Source organism: Carassius gibelio, chromosome B22, assembly GCF_023724105.1.
Source record: "Carassius gibelio isolate Cgi1373 ecotype wild population from Czech Republic chromosome B22, carGib1.2-hapl.c, whole genome shotgun sequence".
NCBI lineage: Eukaryota > Metazoa > Chordata > Actinopteri > Cypriniformes > Cyprinidae > Carassius > Carassius gibelio.
In genome coordinates this window covers 4,145,815-4,167,224 of record NC_068417.1, presented here as the reverse complement: position 1 = coordinate 4,167,224, position 21,410 = coordinate 4,145,815, and the positions used below count along the sequence as shown (strand labels likewise).

The 21,410-nt window shown below is 41.8% G+C and overlaps 2 protein-coding genes across 2 annotated transcripts in view; both read right to left on the bottom strand.

Moving 5' to 3' along the window:
• Window positions 1-243: 243 nt before the first annotated feature.
• pparda (peroxisome proliferator-activated receptor delta a) lies at window positions 244-9,435 on the bottom strand. The gene is made up of 8 exons (XM_052590020.1): window positions 9,268-9,435; window positions 4,186-4,552; window positions 3,969-4,108; window positions 3,560-3,698; window positions 3,270-3,472; window positions 2,979-3,185; window positions 1,913-2,156; window positions 244-1,832 (listed from the first exon to the last, which is right to left on the bottom strand). The coding sequence occupies exons 2-8, from the start codon at window positions 4,526-4,528 to the stop codon at window positions 1,585-1,587; spliced, it is 1,524 nt and encodes a 507-aa protein (XP_052445980.1). The 5' UTR covers window positions 4,529-4,552; window positions 9,268-9,435; the 3' UTR covers window positions 244-1,584.
• A 644-nt stretch (window positions 9,436-10,079) lies between these two features.
• Window positions 10,080-21,410, bottom strand: part of def6b (DEF6 guanine nucleotide exchange factor b) — a 12,206-nt gene continuing 875 nt past the window's right edge. Inside the window, exons 2-11 of the mRNA XM_052590019.1 lie at window positions 21,276-21,410; window positions 20,982-21,161; window positions 20,654-20,881; window positions 19,515-19,661; window positions 19,317-19,425; window positions 18,821-19,119; window positions 18,222-18,388; window positions 11,208-11,406; window positions 11,044-11,134; window positions 10,080-10,909 (exon numbers count right to left, since the gene is read on the bottom strand). The exon at window positions 21,276-21,410 is cut by the window's right edge and continues 6 nt beyond it. Of these exons, the coding sequence (XP_052445979.1) occupies window positions 10,746-10,909; window positions 11,044-11,134; window positions 11,208-11,406; window positions 18,222-18,388; window positions 18,821-19,119; window positions 19,317-19,425; window positions 19,515-19,661; window positions 20,654-20,881; window positions 20,982-21,161; window positions 21,276-21,410 (1,719 nt within the window). The 3' untranslated portion in view covers window positions 10,080-10,745. The remainder of the gene's footprint in view (window positions 10,910-11,043; window positions 11,135-11,207; window positions 11,407-18,221; window positions 18,389-18,820; window positions 19,120-19,316; window positions 19,426-19,514; window positions 19,662-20,653; window positions 20,882-20,981; window positions 21,162-21,275) is intronic.

Sequence of the window (21,410 nt, the reverse complement as noted above, 5' to 3'; positions counted from 1 at the left end):
ATTTAATTTACTACCATTTACAACCCTGGTGAATCACTTGAACCCAATTATCATGTCACGAGTCTGAATCAATCAGAGTGGTTCCAGCGTAAACGACTCACTCAATTGATTCGGTTCGTCTTTTTACCAGGTGACACCCAAAAACACCCACTTACCTCTAAAATAATCTCTCTTTGAACATAAAAGATGTTGGTTCAGTCTGAACACAAGCATGTTGAGGAATGAAGCCAGAAGAAGCATTAGTGTGGTTGTACACTCTAGAGTTTTATTCAGATGTTTTACAAAAGCCTGTAGGAAACATCAGCGGTCGCTCGTCCTCATCACAGACGTGTTCCCCTCGTTCACATCACCAGGAAACTGTGACCGGAAGACCACCCATTCAGAACAGATTCACAGCATGTCTACATGATCCAGTTAGCAGCACAACCACGGCAAACAACATCCGACTGAGGTCAAAGGTCACGGCCGAGACAGGAACAGCGTTATGCTATGCTCGATTGGGGACGTCGTGTTTACGGCCACAGCCATTGATTCAGGAAACTAAGTGATAAAGCGTTATTAAATAACATTAATATAAACTCCGGAGACAGATATTCGATCTCTGATATGAGCTCTGATGAAAATGTGATCACAGCATCATTTCTCAAAAACACAAACAGAAAGAAACACAATGAAACAAAATTGAAAGTTTGAGGTTTGCAAGTTGTAATGGCGTTCTGTCAGTGATTGGGGAAGATCCCTGCTAAGAGGAACCAGCCTAAACTGGTCTTAGCTAGTCTCGTAGCTGGTTTGTAGAGAGGTTTTATCTGGGAGACCAGTTTAAGCATTGTTTTATTATAATAAACTTGTCTTAAAGCATTTAGGATTAGTATAAGTTTTGTGTCGTTTCATAGCGATTTGATCCACAATGAAAACAACGCAAGTGCTTGTTGCATTCTCAATGCTGCCACAAGGGGCGCTCTAGGGAACATTAGCATTAAAGTTAGCTCAACAACTATCCAGTTAAAGTTAGTTAAACGTGTTTACATGTAGCTAACAGAGAAATAACATCATTTAATAACATTAATTTGACGGAAACTCTAAAGCCTCCTTCAGTACTGAGGTTTGTTACCGCCACACGAACACAAACGCATACGTTTGAATACAACAATGCGCTCGCATGTTGCGTTAGCGTATGTACATAGTGTGTTTTTGGCTTTATGAGCAACATAACGAAAGGCTAGCTTGCGAATGACCCAAACAAATGAGAAAATGGAACAGATTTCAAGAATAGCAGCAACCTTTGGTTTTTAACTTCAGACGGCGAAATAGCTTTAATAGATTTAAGTATTTCGCAAGTGTCTTACTGGTCAATGTGTTTTTGTGACACTGTGCTGTCAAAGACATTTTCGTCCCCATCATGAACAGGAATGCACTGATGCGATCTGAAGACGGAGGAAATCTGATGCGAATGTTATCGTCTCTGATCCGTGACAAAGTTAGAGTTAAGTCTGCGCTGACTCCATCAGCGACAAGTCGTCGGTTTTATAAAAACACCAGCTCTGAAGGTCACAGTGATCGGTCGGCGTGCCTGGAATGGTTCGATCAGTACATGTCCTTGTAGATCTCCTGCAGCAGCGGGTGCAGCGACGTCTCGGACTCCGTCTTCTTGATCTTCTGCACCAGCAGGGCGTTCTCCGTCACCAGCTGGCGCAGGTCTGCCAGCTTCTGCAGCAGTTTGGGGAAGATGAAGCTGGCGTCGGGATGATTGAGCTGCAGGTGATGGTTCAGGGCCTGGAGGATGTTGTCCTGGATCTCCTCCACCTGGTGGACGTTCATGAGACCTGGACGATCTACATACGAGCACAACGATTTTATTAGCGCAGCTATGTACAAAACTTACTTGAGATACTTCACATTAACCCCCTCTCACCTCCACAGAGGATGATAGCAGCCACGAAGAGCGCGAGGTCGCTGTCGTCCAGCTCGAGAGCGTTAAACCTCACGGCGAACTCAAACTTGGGCTCCATGATCTCGTTGAAGGGTTTGCGCAGACTGCGCAGGAACTCTCTGGTGACGAAGCCCCGCCCATTGGCCACCAGCAGCCCGTCTTTATTCATGAGCGATGGCAGCATGGCGAAGATGGCCTCGTGCACCCCGTACTTCAGCAGCGTCACCTGCAGGAGCGGAGGACAGCTAGCTGAACGCATTTCTGGCGAACCATTCTTACGTAAACTTAATAAAATTCACTGAAGAATGGTTTTCTTAGAATAATATACGTTCTGCTTGTGTTTAATGAGACAAAAAATGTTATGCTATAATGGCTTTTAAGATTTATTCACACAAAGATTTGTATTGTCTGCATTAAATGCATTGATTTATGCAACTTTACAACTGTTTTTACAAAAAGTGAAATACGTTATGTTACCATGAACTTCTTAACGAACATTTACACAGCAACTTATTCCGATTGTATTTTGTAAATAAAATTTAATTCAGCATTTTACAATTAATTTACAGATAAATATTTTTTTTTTAAGAATTTTTTTTTTTTAATTTAAAATTTTGCTCAGCCCACATTTCGTTAAACTAATCAATGGTATATTTTACATGAGGAAAATTTTAGCTACGAACAGTTTACAAATAAATGCTTGGGTTTTTGGCAAATTCTTGCAACAGCAAGAAATATTTTACAGTTGGTTTACGTTGTGAGATACAGCATGCATTTTGGATTCTGCATGTGTTTAACGAATTGCATTAGATGCGACAATTTACATTCAATTACTATACACGCAGTTTCAATAAATTGGTTTGCAAGTTTTATGAAATGCATTTAATGCAACATTTTTCACTTGACTTCATGATTGATCCACACAAAAATGTGTTCAGCTAGTTTCAATTTAACCGAATGCAACAATTTGCGCAATAATGAATTTCCGAATTTTTTTACATAGTTGAAATCTTGTAGATTTAACGCAACACCCCCCACATTGCATTACCTGGTCATTCAAGAAAAGGTCAATGAATCCGGGGATGCTTTTGGAGAACTCTGTGAGTTCTCGTACGGTTTCCACGGTCGTGCACTGGCAGCGGTAAAACACGTGCACGCCGATCTCCTTATTGGACGGAGCTCCGTTAATCACCTGATTCCAGACCAGCCCGTTCTCCGCCTGCCACAGCGAGTCCATGTCATGAATGACAAACGGCTGAAGGACACACAGAGAAAGAACGGTTGGTTTTCACAACTGTGTTTGTGTGCAGGCCTGTTTTACTTTTGGCATGTTAGTTACCGGGCTTGCGCTGGTCTTCCCCGTCAGGATGTTGCGAGCTTTCTTCTTGGTCATGTTCAGGTTCTTCAGGTAGGCGTTGTTGACCCGTTTGGCGAGAGATTTCAGATCTGAGCCGCTGGTGTTCGGAGAGCTCTTTTCTCCTGCTAACAGACCCGCGACTAGCTTACGCTTCTCCGCCTCCGGCATCCGCCCGTATCGGATCGCTACAAGCACAGAATCTCATTTAACACGCTAGAAGGTCACCTTTGTTTTATTGTTTGCTAATGTGTCTTGTCGTTCGTTTCGCTCACCGTCATGGGACATCCCGTGCATCAGACACTTCTGAAAACGACAGAACTGACATTTATTCCGACTTTTCTTTTGGATCTTACAGCTGCGCTCGCATTTCTCATATTCCAGCTTCATACGAATGGTCCTCCGAAAAAACCCCTGAGAGAAAAAGAGACACTTTGTACTTATGCATGACACATTTTACAGTTCATTTACTCAGAAATGCTTTATGTCTATGTTCAATGAACTGCATTAAATGCAACGATCTGACTTAAATGACTTTACGAACAATTTCACAAAAAGTCATTTATTCATAAACAGTTGTTCTGGCCAGATTTCGTTGAACTAATTTAATGTTACAATTTATGCAAGATAGATGTGATTTACTAGTGTATCAAAAATGTTCAGTGTGTGAGCATGACCTCTGACCTTGCAGCCCTCACAGGCATGAACGCCGTAGTGGAACCCTGACGCTCTGTCTCCACAGATGCGACACTCCATGTTAAGCCCCGCCCCCTCCACACGGCCCTGCAGGAGCTGCTCCGACAGAGATGATGCTTTGGAGAGATCTACACACAAATGCACAGTCAAACACTTCAGACGTCTTCTAAACGAATATAGCGTGTGAAACTAATCATCCAATCACCTGTGGAGGCTTCAGGACTGGCTGTGTTACGGCTCGTGTTGCTCTGCTCTTCCTGTTCGTTTGCCTCCTGCTGATTCGTCTCCCAGCTAAGCTCCTCCCCCTGCAGATCCATGCTGTCCTCAGGCTCCACCCTCAAGTCCAGCTCCAGGTTAAGCTCCGCCCCCGCGCCCAGCTCACACAGCACGTCCTGTAGGTGTTTGTCGTCTGGCCCCTCCCCCGGGCTACTGCAGGGGGAGGAGTCTCTTTTCACCACACAGACTCCGCCCACCACGCCGGGGTCTCTGGGTAATCTGCTCCTCGCGGAGTCTCTTCCTTCCATCTCCAGAAACTCAAAGACGCTCATGCGCCGCGGCGATCATAACAGCACCTGAGAGACGCAAATACAGTAGTTTACGATTTATCTAAACAAACATGATGTTTTATACGTTGTGTCTTAACAAACATAAAGTATATTATATAAACACTTACATAAAGCAGGGTACATCTAGTTAACTAGAACACCATAAAAATAAAAAAAACACGTTCATTACTTAAAATAAAATATATGTTGAATCAAATAAATGTATATTATAAAAATACTTTATAAAGTAGGATTATTATAGTTAACTTTAATATTACATTTAATTAATTTTTTCATCTGTGTGTTTTTCATCTGAGTGAGAGAGAGAGTGAGAGAGAGAGAGAGAGAGTGTAATGTGTGTAATGTGTGTATTCGAGGAACGGTTGCGATAACACAAGACTGATTGGACAGCTGTAGGTTGTTCAGAAGACACCGGAGCCCCACAGTACGCCCACCCCCGACCGACCGCCGCACGGCATTCTGGGAACTAACACACACCAGCTGTAGAGACACGAGACGACTGCGGCCGAACCGAAGCAAAGCTAAGCATTCCCAGACTGACAGAGACGTCTGACACACACACACGCACACACGCACACACGCGGTCAGATGAAACCTCTGTGGGTGTATTTCTCAGTATCAGTTCCCAGAAGCACCCAGTGAACCTCAGCCAACGGGGAGCAGAGGTCAGCGAGAGGCACACACACACACACACACTCTGTGGTTGAGTCCTCAAGTTTGGAGAGCGTGTTTACACATCCCAAAACTACGATGAAGTGATTTGATGATCACAAGCTTGCTCTAACGCACACATGACTTATATTCACAGTAACTGCTTGAAATCACCATACGTTTTATTTTAATCTACAATTATAATCCACTTTACAACAAGATTAAAACAAGTTTTATTTTAGGGTTCGTCTACAGTTACTAGAATCTCCTGAAGTGATAAAATACATTTAATAAAATGAAATAGCAGTTAGTTATATTTTAGGGTTAGTCTGTGTTTATTATAAATTGCTTTAATTTATAATTTTACTGAAAAAAATTAAGATCTACAGTAATGAAACAAAATATAATAAAACGATAAAGTTAAATAAAATGAGTTTTGCTTTAGGGTTTGTCTTTGGTAATTATAAATAGTTTACTAACAAATCAAACAAATAACTCACTAAATAAATATTATAGTGTAGTATATTATAGTATTTAATGCCATGTCATCATTAAATGTATTTTATTTATTTGTTTTTGCAACGAAAATAGCAACTACAACAAATACAATACAAACAGGCAAATAAACAAACACAAGTTAAATCAAAATCAATAAAATCAGATAAGCGCAAGTTTTATTTTAGGGTTAGTCTGCATTCATTAGAACTTTGTTTCTTACTTTAAAACACAACTATATAAACACAATAAAATATTTAGCCACAAACAGCCAAAAAGTTTTATTAAAGAGTTAGTGCATAGTCTGTTTTACTACAAAACTAAACAAACTAAATAAAATAAACCGAGCTTAAGTTTATTTTAGGGTTGGTGTATAGTCACTATGATCTGCTTCCAGGAACCCAAAGTGTGTTTAGACAAATAAACAAGAGCACAGATCATCCTGAAACACACCGTTCTCCTACAAACCTCTCTCTGTGCGACTGGATTGGTCAGCTGAGATCTATGTGGGTCAGTGTGTGGATCAATGAGTGTGTTCAAACACCGCAGATCTCCGAAAAACCTCCAGCACTGCAGCAGATCAGCGGGCTTAATCTGAGCGGGGTCAGAGGTCACCACCGGGGCGCAGCGTAACCTCAGGTTGTGTAAATCCGCATGGGCTTCAGAATATCTTTTTTTAAATCCGCAGTCATTTCATACTAAAAATGTCAACGTTTCATAACGTTTTTCTTTATTTACTTTCAGAAAATGGAAGCGAAATGTGACAACATGCCCCGTAGGTAGGGTACATTGTAACATTATCAACTGATAGCTTAAAATGTTATCTGATCTCGTTAAAAATATATATATAGACAATACTAAAATATTTAGTCAAAAATTTTTTATATACATGTAGAAAGCAGTACAATAGTATTCCATTCTGAACGCTCAAATGACCTTTTGACCCCAACGATGTGAAGGTAGCTGACCTTTGACCTTTTATAAAAAGCCAAAGTCAGGTCAGACCTGTAAAAGCAGAGAATCATGGGACTGAAAGCATCAGCGTCACTTGAGGTTGACGAGTTGTTAGCAAGGGTGATTCTGGGTGACGGTCCTCTCCGTCTCCAAGCCAATTAGCGCTCGTTAGCATTCATTAGCTGCTCATTAGATGCTTTTGTACGACAGAAGCCAATAAACTGGTTCACATACTCAGAACTTTAGAACAGGAAAACCAGGAGAAACCATGCTCAGAATCGAACACAGAAAAGAATGCGAAAGACGTATATGCTTAGCCAAATATTCTTTCTTAAAGTGTTGGTAGAGAAGTCTTTCGAAATTCAAAAACGTCAATAACAAAAAGTAATTCGCAAAATTGACTAAAAAGAAATTAAAAACTATTATCCAAAACAGCGGTACTTTGCACTTACTTTTTTTAGCGGGAATGAATCCCATGATGCATTGCGAATGTAATCAGTGAAACTATTTCCGTATATGTCATTGATTAACCGTACAAAATACAGTATATTTGTGATTTACTACAAATACTCAAATATATTAAGTGGTAATAAGTAAGTGTGGGCTGACGCGATTCCATCGTTCACAATGCAGATCGTTGTTTCCATGGTAACAGCGACCTCTATGATTGGAGGATCTCTCTTCAGGGTTCTATCTTGATAAACTCGTTCTTTTTTGTTTCTTTTTTGTAAAAAGTAGTTCAGAGTACCTGAGCAGTGGTAACTTACTGTTAACAAACAAACTGATGCTGTCTGAGCTGTGTTTGGATTGGTAAATATATGCTTTCCGAACTTTCCTGGAAGGATCGATTTCGTTTCGCAAATCAAACTTAGCGTATTTTCTATTCAAAATGGTGTTTGTTCTTTGATTTTGCCAGTACATCAGGGTCACAAGGGGGACTGACCAATTGGAGAGGTCGTCGTTTCCATGAAACAAGAATTGCGACATAAGTTTTACGTTAATTAGATGATTAAACACAAGAGCGTTTGTTTGTTTGTTTGTTTTTTGCATCCAGAAGTGACTTGATTTCCAAAAACCTGGAACTGTATTATTTTGGTGTCGATTTTGCGGTTTCTGTGGGAACAATAATCGCGACAGAAATTTCTACACTACAAATGTATTGATTAAACACTTTTTAAAATCGCACAAAGTCTTGTGGCTTCTACTAAATATCATAATCACTAAATCTCACAGCCTGCAGTGCATCGGTCAGGAAATGTTTACATATTATAACTAAAAATCTCTATTACGAAAAACAATTATGTCCAGAACATGTTATTTTGTCAACTCATGGCCAAATGACGTAGCATCACTTTTTACTGTTAACGCAAGAAACAAGAATCACAACGGAAACGTTCAACGCTACGGATTTGGCAGTTGAAAACTTTTCCCATCACCAGAACCTCGCAGTCCATCGAAACATTTATCGCTAAAAGTCAATTCCTCTATAATGTGTGCGATTTTTTTCCCATCCAGAACTGTTAACTTTTGACCACACGACAAAATGTCGCTTTTTCGCAAACTCTTGCGTTAAACAAACGCTGACATTTAACGGTGGTTTAGCAAAAAATTACATTTGAAATTAAGACAACGCAAGTTTGCGAAGTATTTTTCTCATTTGTTTGTCAAAATATCCTTCAATGAAAAGTTGTGAAGCAAGCCACTGGCTCAAAGATGACTTTCCAAATTTGCGAAATGTTACCGAACTGAAGTCACTTACGCAAACTCTTATACGAATACTGTGAGACAGAAGACAGAGAGACTGGGAAAATCACAAGAGCTGATATTTATACAGCGAGGAAGGAAGGAAGGAACCCCTCTCAAACAGACGCTGGATGCCTAAAATCAAAAAAACCGAAGGTGAAAAAGAAGAGAGAAGACCACAAGGACACTGACGAAGCAGATCTACGACTGTCCCTCTGAGAAAAACTGAGCTAGTTCACTTCATTACATATCTCTAGCAGTTTACTGACCATAGTTTTACTTCAAATAAAACCAACAAATATAACAACATGCTTACTGTGGTAAACACATGATAACTATGGTTAGCTACACTAACCATTGTTTAAAAACTGTAAATGTGAATGCGCCCTAAAACACGGTTACCACACTTTAACTGTAATTAAACCATGTTTATTTTTCATAAGGGATGACACACACTACAGAGTATCTGCTGTCTCTGAACGGGTGCCACCACAAACATCTCAAAGGTCACATCAGCATATTTTCGGCTGGCGACTCTGGACTTGACGGCTTCTGCGTGTTTGTATTTTTGCATAACGTTGAACTTGTGATGAATGAAAACGCTTTAAACGGTTCTCCAGTGACGTAGCAGCCGTTAAACCGGAGTGTTTGATCGGTGTGTAAACACACACACACACACTGAGGGGCGTCCCAAAATCACCCCAAAACAACTTTCACCGACGGACTAAACTCATCTATCTATCTATATATCTACAGTTACGTGTCATCAACTCCTCGCGTGATCTGTCAATACAAACTATTTTTGAAACTTCACGCGAGCGCACATCTGAACGGTCATCATGTGAGCGCGCGCGGAAACGAACGGAAAACGGACTCACGCGTCAGAGCGAACGATCCCGTCGGTTTCCTCCGTTATTCTCCGGTGGGATCCTCGGAATCCGCGGAACGCTTCATGTTGACCGGGACTCGCTCCGCTGCATCACACCGGAGTCCCGACGGACGGCGCGAGCGCTCCGGTGTGACGTCACCGCAGCTCATGTCACTTAACCCTATCAGGGCTTTAGTTCGCGGACGCGCAGCCTTCCTTTTCATATTTATTAACTGAAATAAACTATCGCTTAATCTCTTAACTTGACAGAGAACAAGAAAGGCGATAGCCTATTAAAATATTAATTAATAATATAATAATATATTAAAATATTAATATTATGACGATCGTTTTGGCAATACCACTGATACATAAAGTTTTCCTCTGTAGTTATTATTATTATTCATTTAATTATTATTATTATTTTTGTTTAGTTTTTTAGTTATCTCCATGTATTTAATGTTGTATGTTAAACTTAACTAGCTGTGATTTTTATCCCCTTTTATTTTAAAATATATGCGTATCCAGACAAGTGCTGCATTCTGAAAATGTGCTTTTAATATTTTTGTTTACGTGGGAATTCGCTTCACTTCCGGTCAGCGCCAGCAGAGGTCGCTGTCCGCCGCATGAATCATAAACTCCGACTGACTTTGTAAACTTCAGATTTAAACCGCGTTCTTGTTTTAACATCCGGGCGGTGTGTGACTGCTTGTAACTCATTATTTTCCCTTGTATAAGAAGGGCATCATTTGTGCTTCTTCACACTATTTGAGTCAAATTAGATGACAAATGTATAAAAAAAACACTGCAGAGTCGCAGATATTTAGTTTTTCCACTCGTTTATTTTCCTCTCGTGACAGTAAGTGAGAGATAAAGAGCACAGTTCATCTTCACGAGCTCAGCATCTTCTGCTCACACAGGAAACAGGAAGTCAAACCACAGCTGCTTCACCACAAATCATACAGCAATAACAACAAAAAGGAAAATATATTTCAGTTTCAATTATGATTTCAGCTATGCTTCATTCACAGTCAATTTCATAAAGAATAGTGAACTAAAAAAAATAAAAATGTGCTTGAAAATGTGATAAACAAATGGATGCTCTGCAGTGAATGGGTGCCGTCAGAATGAGAGCTGATAAAGACATCACAATAATCCACAGCACTCCAGTCCATCAGTCAATGTCATTAAGACATCTTAATGCTGGATTTGTTTCATCTTTTGTCTTCTCCAGATGTTCACTGATGGACTGGAGTGCTGTGGATTATTGTGATGTCTTTATCAGCTCTCATTCTGACGGCACCCATTCACTGCAGAGCATCCATTGAGGATACACTGATGCAATGCTGCATTTCTACACATCTGAAGAGGAAACAAATCTTGGACGGCCTGAGGGTTGAACACATTTTCAGCACATTTTCACTATAGACTGAACAATTTCTTCAAGTTTATGAAGTGCTATGTCAGTTGTGCTAATTTCTGTCAGGTTTATACAGCTTCAGCGTCAGTCGGCTCTTTGTTTTCGTTGTCGCCGCAGTCCATACTCTCACAGTGGAGGCTGTTCTGTTTCTGTGGAGGTCTGGATTCGCTCTCGCTGACCGAGGGGATGCGGACTGGAGGAGCGAGAAGATTACTAGAAGACCCTCTCCTGTCTTTAAAAGAATGGAACAGTAGAGCAGATTATCACCAGGAATCGATTGGAGTCAGTGTGCATCGGCCTTGATTCTGTGCAGAAATTAAATAGGGTTTTATGAATTTTAAAGCAAATACAAAGAATCTAACCAACCTCCAGGGCCGATGGGGTGCATCAGGCGGTTCATCTGCACGTTCCAGTGTTTGACGCTTGTGCTGGCCTGTCGGAGTTTGCGCTGCGCGGCCTGCGGATGACACACGTTCATGAGTGCAGAGGTACATGTGAGTAACGCGACACTAGCACGGCACTGAGCTCACCGCGATGTCCTGGTCCACTCTGCGTCGGCTGGCTCGCACTTTGTCCAGCTGTTGCTGGGCCTCATCCAGAGCCTGCGACTTCTTCTCCATCTCCTGCAGGAGCTCCTGTTTCTCACGCTGGGTCTGCTGGAGCTGCTCCTCCTGGTCCTCCTGCAGCGCCAGCAGAGACTTCACCTTCTCCTCCTCCTCCGCCAGCAGCCTGCCAACACACAACCAAACACTAGCGCTAAACACCAGAGAGAAATTCACTAGAAATGGTAACGCTAGCACAGCTAAACACCAGAAACATCCACGTTAACACAGCTAAACGCCAGAAACACAGCTAAACACTCACATTTCACTGCTGGTTATATATGCTATATATAATTTTGTATGTGACAAATAAAAAAAATCTTGAATCTTGAAGAAACATCGATGTTAACACAGCTAGACACTAGAAATGGTAAAGCTAGCACAGCTAAACACCAGAAACATCCACGTTAACACAGCTAAACAGCTAAACACCAGAAACATCCACGTTAACAGAGCTAAACAGCTAAACACCAGAAACATCCACGCTACCACAGCTAAACACCAGAAATGGTAACGCTAGCACAGCTAAACACCAGAAACATCGATGCTAACACATCTAAACACCAGAAATGGTAACGCTAGCACAGCTAAACACCAGAAACATCCACGTTAACACAGCTAAACACTAGACACATCCACGTTAACACAGCTAAACACCAGACACATCCACGTTAACACAGCTAAACAGCAGAAACATCCACGTTAGCACAGCTAAACACCAGACACATCCACGTTAACACAGCTAAATACCAGAAACATCCACGTTAGCACAGCTAAACACCAGACACATCCACGTTAACACAGCTAAACAGCAGAAACATCCACGTTAGCACAGCTAAACACCAGACACATCCACGTTAACACAGCTAAACAGCTAAACACCAGAAACATCCACGTTAGCACAGCTAAACACCAGAAACATCCACGTTAGCACAGCTAAACACCAGACACATCCACGTTAACACAGCTAAACACCAGACACATCCACGTTAACACAGCTAAACACCAGAAACAGCTAAACACCAGAGACATCCACGTTAACACAGCTACACACCAGAAACATCAACGCTAACACAGCTAAATACCAGAAACATCCACGTTAAACACAGCTACACATCAGACATCCAGGTTAACACAGCTACACACCAGAAACATCAATGCTAACACAGCTAAATACCAGAAACATCCATGCTAACACAGCTAAATACCAGAAACATCCATGTTAAACACAGCTACACACCAGAGACATCCACGTTAACACAGCTACACACCAGTAACATCAATGCTAACACAGCTAAATACCAGAAACATCCACGCTAACACAGCTAAACACCAGAAACATCCACGTTAACACAGCTAAACACCAGAAACATCCACGTTAACACAGCTAAATACCAGAAACATCCACGTTAGCACAGCTAAACACCAGAAACATCCACGTTAACACAGCTAAATACCAGAAACATCCACGTTAGCACAGCTAAACACCAGAAACATCCACGTTAGCACAGCTAAATACCAGAAACATCCACGTTAGCACAGCTAAACACCAGAAACATCCACGTTAGCACAGCTAAACACCAGAAACATCCACGTTAAACACAGCTACACACCAGAAACATCCACGTTAACACAGCTCAATACCAGAAACATCCACGTTAACACAGCTAAATACCAGAAACATCCACGCTAACACAGCTAAACACCAGAAACATCCACGTTAAACACAGCTACACACCAGAAACATCAACGCTAACACAGATAAACACCAGAAACATCCACGTTAACACAGCTAAACACCAGAAACATCCACGTTAGCACAGCTAAACACCAGAAACATCCACGCTAACACAGCTAAATACCAGAAACATCCACGTTAACACAGCTAAACACCAGAAACATCCACGCTAACACAGCTAAACACCAGAAACATCCACGCTAACACAGCTTAACACCAGAAACATCCACGTTAAACACAGCTACACACCAGAAACATCAACGCTAACACAGATAAACACCAGAAACATCCACGTTAACACAGCTAAACACCAGAAACATCCACGTTAGCACAGCTAAATACCAGAAACATCCACGCTAACACAGCTAAATACCAGAAACATCCACGTTAACACAGCTAAATACCAGAAACATCCACGCTAACACAGCTAAATACCAGAAACATCCACGCTAACACAGCTAAATACCAGAAACATCCACGTTAAACACAGCTACACACCAGAAACATCAACGCTAACACAGATAAACACCAGAAACATTCACGTTAACACAGCTAAATACCAGAAACATCCACGTTAACACAGCTACACACCAGAAACATCAACGCTAACACAGCTAAATACCAGAAACATCCACGTTAACACAGCTAAATACCAGAAACATCCACGCTAACACAGCTAAATACCAGAAACATCCACGCTAATACAGCTAAATACCAGAAACATCCACGTTAAACACAGCTACACACCAGAAACATCAACGCTAACACAGATAAACACCAAAAACATTCACGTTAACACAGCTAAATACCAGAAACATCCACGTTAACACAGCTAAATACCAGAAACATCCACGTTAAACACAGCTACACATCAGACATCCAGGTTAACACAGCTACACACCAGAAACATCAATGCTAACACAGCTAAATACCAGAAACATCCATGCTAACACAGCTAAATACCAGAAACATCCACGTTAAACACAGCTACACACCAGAGACATCCACATTAACACAGCTACACACCAGTAACATCAATGCTAACACAGCTAAATACCAGAAACATCCACGCTAACACAGCTAAACACCAGAAACATCCACGTTAACACAGCTAAACACCAGAAACATCCACGTTAACACAGCTAAACACCAGAAACATCCACGTTAACACAGCTAAATACCAGAAACATCCACGTTAGCACAGCTAAACACCAGAAACATCCACGTTAACACAGCTAAATACCAGAAACATCCACGTTAGCACAGCTAAACACCAGAAACATCCACGTTAGCACAGCTAAACACCAGAAACATCCACGTTAAACACAGCTACACACCAGAAACATCCACGTTAACACAGCTAAATACCAGAAACATCCACGTTAACACAGCTAAATACCAGAAACATCCACGCTAACACAGCTAAACACCAGAAACATCCACGTTAAACACAGCTACACACCAGAAACATCCACGCTAACACAGATAAACACCAGAAACATCCACGTTAACACAGCTAAACACCAGAAACATCCACGTTAGCACAGCTAAACACCAGAAACATCCACGCTAACACAGCTAAATACCAGAAACATCCACGTTAACACAGCTAAACACCAGAAACATCCACGCTAACACAGCTAAACACCAGAAACATCTACGCTAACACAGCTTAACACCAGAAACATCCACGTTAAACACAGCTACACACCAGAAACATCAACGCTAACACAGATAAACACCAGAAACATCCACGTTAACACAGCTAAATACCAGAAACATCCACGTTAACACAGCTAAATACCAGAAACATCCACGTTAAACACAGCTACACATCAGACATCCAGGTTAACACAGCTACACACCAGAAACATCAATGCTAACACAGCTAAATACCAGAAACATCCATGCTAACACAGCTAAACACCAGAAACATCCACGTTAACACAGCTAAATACCAGAAACATCCACGCTAACACAGCTTAACACCAGAAACATCCACGTTAAACACAGCTACACACCAGAAACATCAACGCTAACACAGATAAACACCAGAAACATCCACGTTAACACAGCTAAACACCAGAAACATCCATGTTAGCACAGCTAAATACCAGAAACATCCACGCTAACACAGCTAAATACCAGAAACATCCACGTTAACACAGCTAAATACCAGAAACATCCACGCTAACACAGCTAAATACCAGAAACATCCACGCTAACACAGCTAAATACCAGAAACATCCACGTTAAACACAGCTACACACCAGAAACATCAACGCTAACACAGATAAACACCAGAAACATTCACGTTAACACAGCTAAATACCAGAAACATCCACGTTAACACAGCTACACACCAGAAACATCAACGCTAACACAGCTAAATACCAGAAACATCCACGTTAACACAGCTAAATACCAGAAACATCCACGTTAACACAGCTAAATACCAGAAACATCCACGTTAAACACAGCTACACATCAGACATCCAGGTTAACACAGCTACACACCAGAAACATCAATGCTAACACAGCTAAATACCAGAAACATCCATGCTAACACAGCTAAACACCAGAAACATCCACGTTAACACAGCTAAATACCAGAAACATCTACGCTAACACAGCTTAACACCAGAAACATCCACGTTAAACACAGCTACACACCAGAAACATCAACGCTAACACAGATAAACACCAGAAACATCCACGTTAACACAGCTAAACACCAGAAACATCCATGTTAGCACAGCTAAATACCAGAAACATCCACGCTAACACAGCTAAATACCAGAAACATCCACGTTAACACAGCTAAATACCAGAAACATCCACGCTAACACAGCTAAATACCAGAAACATCCACGCTAACACAGCTAAATACCAGAAACATCCACGTTAAACACAGCTACACACCAGAAACATCAACGCTAACACAGATAAACACCAGAAACATTCACGTTAACACAGCTAAATACCAGAAACATCCACGTTAACACAGCTACACACCAGAAACATCAACGCTAACACAGCTAAATACCAGAAACATCCACGTTAACACAGCTAAATACCAGAAACATCCACGCTAACACAGCTAAATACCAGAAACATCCACGTTAACACAGCTTAACACCAGAAACATTCACGTTAACACAGCTAAATACCAGAAACATCCACGTTAACACAGCTAAATACCAGAAACATCCACGCTAACACAGCTAAATACCAGAAACATCCACGCTAACACAGCCAAATACCAGAAACATCCACGTTAAACACAGCTACACACCAGAAACATCAACGCTAACACAGATAAACACCAGAAACATTCACGTTAACACAGCTAAATACCAGAAACATCCACGTTAACACAGCTAAACACCAGAAACATCCACGTTAACACAGCTAAATACCAGAAACATCCACGTTAGCACAGCTAAACACCAGAAACATCCACGTTAACACAGCTAAACACCAGAAACATCCACGTTAACACAGCTAAATACCAGAAACATCCACGTTAGCACAGCTAAACACCAGAAACATCCACGTTAACACAGCTAAATACCAGAAACATTGATGCAAAAAAAAAAAAGCTGAACACCTGAAATGGATCTATTTAAAAAAAATATTGTTAAGCTGTGTTAAATTACTAAGTCATTAGAGGAGCAACTAAACACTAGCTTGAACTGTGTTGGAGGTTTATTTATGGAGTGAAACATCGGTTAGGCAGCAGAAGCTTGAAATCAGTGTCTGATGATAATGCAGAAAAACAAATGTAGACGTGTGCAATATTTACTGAGACACCAAACCACCACACAGATGACAGGAAGTGTCACGAGTACGGTGTGTGTGTATGTTTAATATTTATTTTATATATATATATTTTATATAAATAACTAGGTATGTCTATATTAACTAATTTACATTTAAGAAATGAATAAAATGTTTGCATATATATGTTCCCAAATAAATATCTAAATGTGTTTAAATAAAACTATGAAGGTCTACATGCTATGTCTCTTTTATATGAATACTGAAATATAAAAACATTTTATATGAGTGTGTGTCTGATGCGTTTGTTGATTTTTAAGTTCTTAGGTGGAGCTTATCGACAACCTTTCTGTCTCTCTCTCTCTCTGTATGTCTCTCTGGAGTGTGTTTATATGTGTGTGAGTGTGTGTGTGAGACAGTGTGAGTGTCTTTGTGTGCGTGAGTGTGTGTGTGTGTGTGCGTGTGTGTCTCTCTCTCTCTGTGTGTGTGTGTGTGTGTGAGTGCTCTTGTTTTTGTATCATATCAGGACACAGCTCTGTATAATGTCATGGGTATGACACAGGTATTACAAGGAGAGGGTTCTTATGAGGACATAACCCATGTCCCCATTTTTCAAAACACTTATAAATCATACAGAATGAGTTTTTTTGAGAAAGTAAAAATGCACAAAGTTTCCTGTGAGGGTTAGGGTTAGGTGTAGGGTTGGTGAAGGGCCATAGAATATACAGTTTCTACAGAATAAAAACCATTACACCTATGGGATGAACACACTTTACACAGAAACAAACATGTGTGTGTGTGCGTGAGTTTGTGTGTGTGTGTGTTATGTTTACGTGTGAGACAGTGTGTGTGGGTGTTTGTGTGGGTGTTTGTGTGTGTGTTATGTTTACTTGTGAGACAGTGTGTGTGGGTGTTTGTATGTGTGTGAGTGTGTGTGTGTTATGTTTACGTGTGAGACAGTGTGTGTGGGTGTTTGTGTGTGAGTGTGTGTGTGTGTGTGCGTGTGTGTGTGTGAGTGTGTGTGTGTTATGTTTACGTGTGAGACAGTGTGTTTGGGTGTTTGTGTGTGAGTGTGTGTGTTTGTGTGTGTGTATGTGTGTGAGTGTGTGTGAGTGTGTGTGTGTGAGTGTGTGTGTTTTATGTTTACGTGTGAGACAGTGTGTGTGGGTGTTTGTGTGTGAGTGTTTGTGTGTGAGTGTGTGTGTCTGTGTGTGTGTGTGTGTGTGTGTGTGTGTGTGTGTGTGTGTGTGTGTGTTATGTTTACGTGCGAGACAGTGTGTGTGGGTGTTTGTGTGTGAGTGTGTGTGTGTGTGTGTGTGCGTGTGTGTGTGTGTGTGTGTGTCTGTGTGTGTATGTGTGTGTGTGTGCGTGTGTGTGTGTGTCTGTGAGTATGTGTGAGACAGTGTGTGGGTATGCATGTGTACCTGGTCTGTGTGTATCTGTAGGTCTCCTCTTCCTGTCTCGCTCTGATCTGCTGCTCTAGAGCTTCCTGTAGTCTGTGATGAAGATCTTCCAGCTCTCTGATTCTCCGCTGCTGGTGTTCGGCCTCCAGATCGCGAACCGCCACCTCTGCACGTAGATTCGCCCGCGCCTGACACACACACACACACACACACACACACACACACACACACACACTCTGTCTGTATGAGCTTCCTATTCACTTACAGTGTTCAGGGTTTCTTTTTTTGTTTTTTGCACAGTGTAGTTTGTAAAAACTGATTGTTCTCGCTGCTGTACCTTTTGCGGACCCCACCCCCGGGTCCCACGAACCCACTATTTGTCCATTTGCCCAATATTAAGATTTATATAAATGACTTGTGTTCTAGGAAAGTTCAGCTCAATTAAAATAGTATTATTATTCTTTATTATTCTTATAAATTAATATAATTGTCTTTTAATTTACACTCAACGTTTTGTTTTTAGATTTTGAATGAACCATGTAAGTGAATGCTGTAGAATCATCTAGTTTGCTGTTGTTTAAGCAGTGCACTCGTATCTGTTAGTCGTGTGCTGTGTTCACCTCCTGTGCCTCCTGTAGCTGTCTCTGCAGGGTCTTCTGCAGCTCCTCGTGCTGACTGCGTCTCCTCTGCTCCTCGTGCTGCAGCGAGGCCTGGGCCTGTCTCTGCGCCTCCTTCAGGAGCTCCAGCTCCGCCAGCTGCTCCTCACGCTCCCCCTGAAGCTCCGTCAGCCTCCGCGTCTCCTCCGCCCGCAGCGGACGCCTCCTCTCCCGCTCCTCTCGAAGCTCCCGCCGCCGCTCCTTCAGCTCCTCGTGCAGCGAGACCCGGCCTTCAGCGGAGAGACGCAGAGCCGTCTGGAGCGCTGCCAGAAGACATATATATATATATACACACATATACTATGCAAACAAAAACTTTTTTTTGGATGCAAGTAATCGTCTGACAGCACTAATAAAAATACAATAAAACCATCTGTAAAACGGCATGCATCTGCAGTGTGCTATCAGATGCAGTTTGAGGTTTCTGCACACACACACTCACACACACACACACACACACCGGTGATCCACTCCTGTCTCTGTCTGGAGTCTGGCGCGCTGATCTCGAAGGTTTTGTTGAGCGTCTTGACACAGAACATGCATCTCTTCCCGTCTCGGTCCGTCAGCACCTGCGGATCACAGTCAGTCAGACGCGGGTCACACACACACACAGAAGCGCTCCGGACACACACACAGTCACAGGAGAACACACACACACCTCCACGCAGCAGTTCTGGTCCACCTCGATCACACCCTTACAGTCCCTGCAGTCCTCGCTGATGTAGTACGAGAGCGAGCCGGGCTTCAGACAGAACCAGCGCTCCGTCCAGTTCCTGCGCAGGTGACCCTTCTTCCACAGATAGCCCTGAAACACATGCAGAACCAGAAGACATCAGCTTCATCTACACACATACAGTACACTTCTTTATTAGTTATTAAACAGAGAGTTCAGTCCTTGATTCTGATTGGCTGAGACACGTTCAGTGCTGTTCTCAATTACTCTACAAGCACACACCTCTTTGTTTACGTTTGTGTGTTGCTCGGCAACCACTTTGTTGGAACCACAACTGTTTCTGAGGAACTACATTGTTTGGTGGAAGAATACTGTTTATATTAATATCATTGCACTTTATTTGTTTTATTTAGTGAAACTTTACTACATTTATTGAATAACTGTTTTATAAAACCAATGAATTTATATCAGCTAACACCCCTCGTAATCCAAAATGATGTTTCGATAGTTGGAAATTTACAAAATATCTTCATGGAGCATGATCTTTACCTGATATCCTTATGAAAAAATACATTATTCTACCCATACAATAAAATAATACAACAACTAATACTCAATCTTAAACCGCTGAAATATAATTACTCTACAAACACACACCTCTTTGTTTATTTCTGTGTTGCTTGGCAACCACTTTGTTGGAACCACACCTGGTTCTTATTTTTATTATATTTATTGTGTATATATAAATACACACACATGCATGTATATATTTAGAAAAATTTTACGTTTATATATATATATATATATATATGCATATTACTAATCAAAAATGACGTTTTGATCATAGGAAATTTACTAAATATCTGGAATATGAAACAAGAAAAATGTATAATTTCGACCCATAAAATATGTAGCTGTTGGCTATTGATACAAATATACCCGTGACACTTAAATTTGATTTTATCCATCAAACCAATCTGACGTATTTAACCTTTAATCTACTCTGTGCAGTTTATTTGTGAGCAGCTAAGTTGTTTCGGTTCACTCTCCGTTCCCCATTAATGCTAATAAATGGAAACATGGAAACCCAAACTCCGGAGCGAGTAGATGAGCGGACCACACACCTCCTTCAGCACGTTCCCCACCATCTCCCTGTAGACCTTCTCCACAGCCACACGGATGCTGTCTCCATCCAGTCCTCGGCTGACGGCGGCCGTGTTGACCACGTCCAGGAAGCTCCAGACGCTCAGACCGTCCTTCTGTACAGCGTCCTGCGACAGGAACTCCTCCAGCTCCACACAGGTCAGCTCCACCGGCATCACACTGCTGACCTTCCTCAGCAGATACTCCGCCTGGACACAGACACCAGACAACACATCCAGCATCGCTCACTAGATGAGAAGGTCCTAACTGAATTTCCCATGGTTCCCGAACAGGTAGGTGTGTGTTCACCTCCTCCGGCACGAGTGTGAGAGGATATCTGTCGTCCGCCAGGAAGTTAAAGAGACACCAGAGCCGCATGGAGTCCTGATTGGACAGAACCCGCTGCGCATCGGGACGGTAGTTCTTCTTAGAGCAGAGAGTCCAGCACAGCTCGTCAACTTCCTCCTTAACGAAGGTCCCCTCGATCACCTGATCACACAACAGTCATCATCATCGCAGTTATTCAGATTTACTGGGGATTTGGGGTTATCTTCACATCGATACGTCTTAACCGAGAGTCTTGTGTGCATTGTGTCACTGTACCTTGTCCAGTATGAACTGATTCAGGTAGGGCATGTACCCCTGACTGGATACAGGACCGTCGTCATCATCACTGAAGTGTCTCTCGAGCGCCGCAGGGTCGTGAGGAATCCTCAAAACACTGTGGAGGTTATGAGA